At 41.6% G+C, this 6,000-nt stretch overlaps 1 protein-coding gene across 1 annotated transcript; it reads right to left on the minus strand.

Moving 5' to 3' along the window:
- Positions 1-2,912: 2,912 nt before the first annotated feature.
- LOC141014641 (C-C chemokine receptor type 9-like) lies at positions 2,913-5,451 on the minus strand. Its single transcript, XM_073488520.1, has 3 exons — positions 5,405-5,451; positions 5,187-5,245; positions 2,913-4,403 (listed from the first exon to the last, which is right to left on the minus strand). Exons 2-3 carry the CDS (start codon positions 5,238-5,240, stop codon positions 3,354-3,356), a joined length of 1,104 nt encoding a protein of 367 aa, XP_073344621.1. The 5' UTR covers positions 5,241-5,245; positions 5,405-5,451; the 3' UTR covers positions 2,913-3,353.
- Between the last annotated feature and the right edge of the window lie 549 nt (positions 5,452-6,000).

The following is a 6,000-nucleotide window of genomic DNA, read 5'->3' on the forward strand; positions in this document are numbered from 1 at the left end:
GTGGTATGGAAACCGAAGGCCTCCAGTGAACGCAGACTAAGACAGGACTTTAGAAATGAACAAATATGTAATAGAAAATGTATATTCATAGATTATGGAATTTTAAAGAAGTAGAAAAGCCTTCTTCAGGATTTTAATTTGGTGAATATACTTTTTTTTGCACAAAAAACACATTAGACACACATTATTTTTCCAAGCCATGTATATGTCAGTCTTTCAGGAAACATCACTGCCTTGGTGAAGCTTTAATGTTGAATTTCTGATGAGAACAAAGTGAGGCTATAGCTTTTGAATTTTTTTTCTTAATTGTATCATATTGTAAGGTGTCAATGTTATTTTGTCAACCTTGTTTTTATACTGATTTTATTTAGGTGTCAAACTAGTTTAGTTTCGGTCAGGTTTTCTCACACACCAAATTCTCACCCAATACAGACCGCAAATAATCTTTTTACTTACATCAGTTAAAAAAACAAGAAGATGATTTGCATTTTGCAATAGAATATGACTCATTTCTTTGCAGTTCCTCCTTTTTAAAGGAGCATGAGGAGCACATCTCCGCAGCGCATTAACCCTCTAGGCGCCAAAGTCGCATTATTGCGACAGGCAACATTGCTCATTAAAACAGCCCGTATCTTTAAATCTACTGCCTTGTGCTGTTACTGCTTGCTACCACTAGATAGCCAATAGATTCAGCTTCAATCCTGACGTCATTTGGGGGTGTGTTTCTATGCAAAATACCTGAGAAAAAAAAGTTTGAAACCCGACACCGGCTGTCGGAGCAGCAGCGGCTAAGCGGGCAGAGTGGAGAGGAGAGAGCCGCGGAGCGGTGGTGGAAGTGTGCTGGACAGATCGAGAGACAGATAGCGATTTTTGTAATAAAAAACAAAATGCCCAAAAGACTTTACAGTGCGGATGAGGTGCTTGCACAGATCTTTGCTGATCTCGATTCAGAAGGGGACGATTTGCCCTCTGATGACGATCGCTCGTCAGAGACGAGTGACTGACGATGCTGCAGCTGCGCACACTGTCACACAAGCAACACACGCTGATCACGGCGAGAGTTTTCTTTTCTTTTTACAAGTTAGATTAGGACATTTACTCCTATCAGATTCCTGTTCATTTACTCTGAGGATGAGAGGATGAAAAAAAAAAAATCTACTGTGTAAATATGTTCAGAATTCCGTTTTACTGAATTTTACCTGGTGACATACAAATTAGATTAGTAAATTTACTCCAATCAAACTCCTGTTCCTTTATTTTGAGGATGAGATGACAATATAAATATGTTTTTTCTGTGTAAATATGTTCAAAAATCAGTTTTACTGAAAGTTACTTTCAGTCACCTGGTGACGTCACAATATGCAAATTAGATGATTAAATTTACTCCCATCACAAACTTTAGGTCATTATGAATATTTTTCTCATTTACACTATGAATTTATCTCTCATCACTTCCAAGCTACAGCCTTTTGAAATCTTACAATCCAAACGGAATATTTTCCTAAATAAACTCTGGCGCCTAGAGGGTTAACTGAGGGATCTTCCCTATGTAGGCCGCACGGTACATTCACAAAGATTCATAAAGCTAGATTATATTATAACCTATGTATGATAAAGATGTACTGAGTGATAATATTGCCATTAGTGCTCTCCAGTTAAGACAAAGTCAGATTTGTCTGGGTCCCCAAGGACATCCATCACGAGGCCTCAGCTCTGTTGCTCATGTTGTTCTTTTCACCTGGTTGACGGTTTCCTGTTGTGCGAGAGAAAAATACAATGTGGTCTCACCTGAGCTCAGCAGGTACACTGCAGATGTCTGGTGCCAACCTCAGTGGCCACAATAACATCCCAGGTTGTGTTTTTTGTACAGTAAATGTGCCAGGCTGTAGCTAACATGTACTTCGTTTCTCTTGTTTTCTTCCTCCATCTGTTTCTTCCCCCTTGTCCTTCGATGTGTCAGTAGATATGCAATAACATTTGATAACATCTTGTAGTTGTCACGCTCTAAACCAACTTCACAGCCTAACTGAACATCTAAACCCAACACATTTGGTTCTTTTTGACCTTTTAATGTGTAAACATGGAGTTGATTTTGCTTTGTGGAGATAACACAGACAGAACAACTCATGATGCCAACCTCAAACCTCAGCTTTGAATCTTTGAATTTCCTTATTTCAGATTTATGTCAGATTGATTGAAGTTGTTTCTGTGCAGAGGTGTTATGATGCTGCGATTATTCGACACAGATTCATCGCCCACAGCTCACCCATATGAGAGGAATGGAAAGCAGACGAGGGCGCCATTTAGACTAGCATGGCTTTGATGTTCTCAGCTTTTAAGTTCACGGGCCACACAAGTGAAGACAACTCTCCTGCAGGAGCTTGCATTGGATTTCGTGCAGACTACGTTGCAATCAGAAGTGGATTCGATGTGTTGCTTTTTGCAATACAACTGAAAGCTTGTGCTTTGAAAGTTGTGGCTGCCCATCGAAAGTTATCGAGGCTGTGACACTTATCTGTCTGTCTGCCACCTGTCTGAGCTGCAGCCGCTGTGAGACCAGTGTGAGAAACTTGCCATTTTAAACAAATATCCGTTGGCATCCACTGTGAAACTGCCAAGTCATAGCCAAACGTAGACCTGGTTCAACAGTCAAGAGACGATGGCACAGACAGGGGGATGTCTCGTCAGATCGAGATTGAGTTGGCCACATTTAAGCGGATTTCCCACCACACGTCGTACGTTAGACCAGTGAAAACACACAAATACTTTCCCCAAGATATAAAACTGTTGATCTCAGCACTTTTATCATCATTTAAAGTATATGTACTTGCAATTACTGTTGCACTTCCCTCCCTTCCCTCATGTTTGTCTGCTATGGGGACAGAATAGCAGTAAAGAAGCCTGCAGAATGCTTTAGGTTTTTTCCCATTTTTTATTTTTTGTATCAGAAAAATCAAAATTACAGTTTTTCTTTCTAGTTACAGCAGCACACGAGAACTACATGATGGAACAAATGTAAAAACACTAAAAAAAAACAGTATTTACAGTAATGTACAGTGTATAGTTATTCCAGAAAAACTGTGTTTTTTACTGTCATAATATGAATGTAATGAATATAGACTGTAAAGACTTTTTTGCTTGCAAGTTGAAAATGTGATTTGTTGCTATGCTAGTAGCAGGTAATGCTTGGAGAACCATATGTAAGATATGATCATGGTGATCGAGGCTCAGTTCTCAGGTTCAGGATTTTAAAGGTCCACTTTTGAAGAAAGTTGATGTGACGCTTTGGGTTTCCGAAGTTCGACTCAAAAAATCAACTTTCTTTCAAAGTGGACCTTTAAGGAAACATACGTTTATATGGAAAGGGCAGGGGTCGTCTCAGTGTCTGACATGACAGAGGGACGTTTGGGAACTGACTGTGTTTTAATGAGCCCTGCTTTGCCCAGACCACCAGCACACCTCACAATCTTCAGTAGGTCTTGTCTGAACCGGACACCAATGAAGACGTACAGGAGCGGGTTCAGGCAGGCGTGAGTGAATGCCAGGCTCTTGGCAACCTGTCCAGCTATGTCAAAACCAGTCACAGTTTTACAGTCGGTGATGGTGGTATTAGCCGCCTGCGTGGCCTCCACTATGAGCAGACTATTAAAAGGCAGCTGAGAGACAACAAACACAAACACCACAGCGAAGATGACACGTAGGGCCTTGTGCTTTTCGAAGCTCCTGGCCTGCAGAAGTGTGCGGATGATGACAGAGTAGCAGAAGAACATGACTATTAGAGGAAGGCAGAAGCCCATGCAGATCTGCAGGGACAGCACCAGGATCTTAGTCCGGTTGTTTATGTTGTTCCAGTAGACCAGAGTGCAGAAAGATGGCCCTTTGTCGACTGTCTTCACTTGGGCGAAGATGAACTCAGGGAGGGCCAGGAGAGTGGAGAGCAACCAGACACCCAGGCAGGCAAGTTTGCTATAGAACAGCCGCTTTTTCTTCAGGTTCTGGGCTTTGGTGACTTGTACAATAGCAATGTAGCGGTCCACGCTGATGCAAGTGAGCAGAAACATGCTGCTGAAGAAGTTGATTTTATAGATAGCGGACACCACTTTGCAGAGACCAGTGCCGAAGTTCCAGCCTTTAATAGCATCGACGGCCCAGAAGGGCAACATGCACAGGAAGAGGAGGTCAGCCACAGCCAGGTTTAGAAGGTACACATCGGTCATTGTTTTCAGGCGGTTCCGCACAGTGGTGTAGATCCAAACCACCAGCAGGTTGCCCATGGCGCCAAGGATGAAGATGATCCAGAAGAGAGGGGGTTCGTACTGCCCGCGAAACTCCCTCACCCAGCTTCTGCTGCACAGGCCATCAGTTGGCCCTATGTCATAGTCTTCTGTGAAGTCGGTACTGTCCTGCAATCAAAACACAGATCATCTGATGAGGTTAACGTGTAACATGCACTGTCCTTTTTTGTCTCTCTTTTCATTTCCTGTCAGTTTTTTTTTCTTTCTGTCCTTGTTACCCAACTCTCTAACTGCTGTCAGGGTTTCATAGTATAGCTTGGTTCTAGTGGGGAGAACAGCTACATTACATCAAACGCTGTCTGTGACGTACAAACTAACCAGAGCGCGCAAAAAACTGCTGTCAGGTGCAGGTGTTGTGTCTGCGAAGGAGAAAACCACACCACTGCACAACTTCCTGCTGCAATCCAAGCCCTGAGGGGGTAAAATGATCCTTAGGGGCTACAGAGAGGGGGCCCGCAACAGAACCCAGTACCCCAGAAGCACTGAGTTTAGATTTAGAGCAAAGATAAACAATGGAAAATTTGATGCTGACACAAATGTCACATTTGAGTTGGCGACAGATGTCTGTTTCAGATAAATCTACTGTACCCGGAGCATGACATCAAAAGCATACTCATAGTGCAAGTGCACAAAATATATTTAATAAAGAGCACTGACATGGTTTTGTTCACACAGCACACAGAGTTTTAAGTTTTATCATGTGTATTCTTTAAAATCATACTTAAAATACTGCAACATTACACACATGCACTAAAAAGTGTGTAGACTGTTTTGCTACTCCAGCATTTCTAATCTACTCAATAATCAGTATTTTCTACATTACCTGTTAATTTTTCACTATTGTCATTGCTTCAGATAAAATTAGACAAATAAGACAAAATTGATACTTACAGTTGGATAATAGTCACTTTCTGTGGTCATTAACGTTGGAAATGTCTCATCCATGATATCTACAAAGAACAAGAGGATATTAATGTAAGAAAACATGCCATATTCTAGTAACTTTGTCAAAAACAGAAAAACGAAAAATAAAACTGATGTGGAAAATCAAATTTAAAGGTTAAGAAAATGCTCTGTACAAATTTATAGCAGTGTAACAAATCCCTCACCTGCTCAGTGATGATAAGCCTCTCAGTGACAGTTCTGTTGTGTTTGTCTGGTAACTTGGAACAAACACACTCATCTTCGCTTGCTTATATGGTTTCCCTTTAACCACAGGATCACGTGCTGATGTATATCACTTTGTCTCTGTCTGAAGACAAAGCAGAGCACACGATCCATGGTGCTGTAGGCTACATATTTCTTTCCTTAACTACAGCTATTTTAAAAAAAACAATCATGAGATTGACAACACTGTAGTTTCACAGGGAAGCTACAACTTTTAGACGTAACCCACCCGTGGTCATCAGGCTGGAACCAAAACAAAACACCCACGTTCCTTCCACAGTTGACCAAGTTTGATCACGCTGAAGCCCATTTTTGAGGCACTTTGTGTACACAGGTGGAGCACTTAACACCACAGATGAGTGATGCATGAAACTGAGAACCGTGAGGTGCGATTAAAGAGCAAAACTGGAGGTGGGAGTTTTTGTTTGATGTTGAGTGCCTCATTGTTTCGTAGCTCAGACAGCGTGCTGAATAAATGAGCGTGAAAGAAATCTGTGTGAGGTCTCAATTTTGGGGGGAATTTCACTTTCAAGTAAGA

The sequence above is a fragment of the Pagrus major genome, chromosome 19 (genome assembly GCF_040436345.1).
Source record: "Pagrus major chromosome 19, Pma_NU_1.0".
Classification (NCBI taxonomy): Eukaryota; Metazoa; Chordata; class Actinopteri; order Spariformes; family Sparidae; genus Pagrus; species Pagrus major.

Excerpts from the sequence above, each read along its gene's own strand:
- LOC141014641 (XM_073488520.1), bottom strand. The coding sequence starts at position 5,240 with ATGGATGAGACATTTCCAACGTTAATGACCACAGAAAGTGACTATTAT. Across the intron at positions 4,404-5,186 it reads AAAGTGACTATTATCCAACT|GACAGTACCGACTTCACAGA; the intron begins GTAAGTATCAAT and ends TTTTGATTGCAG.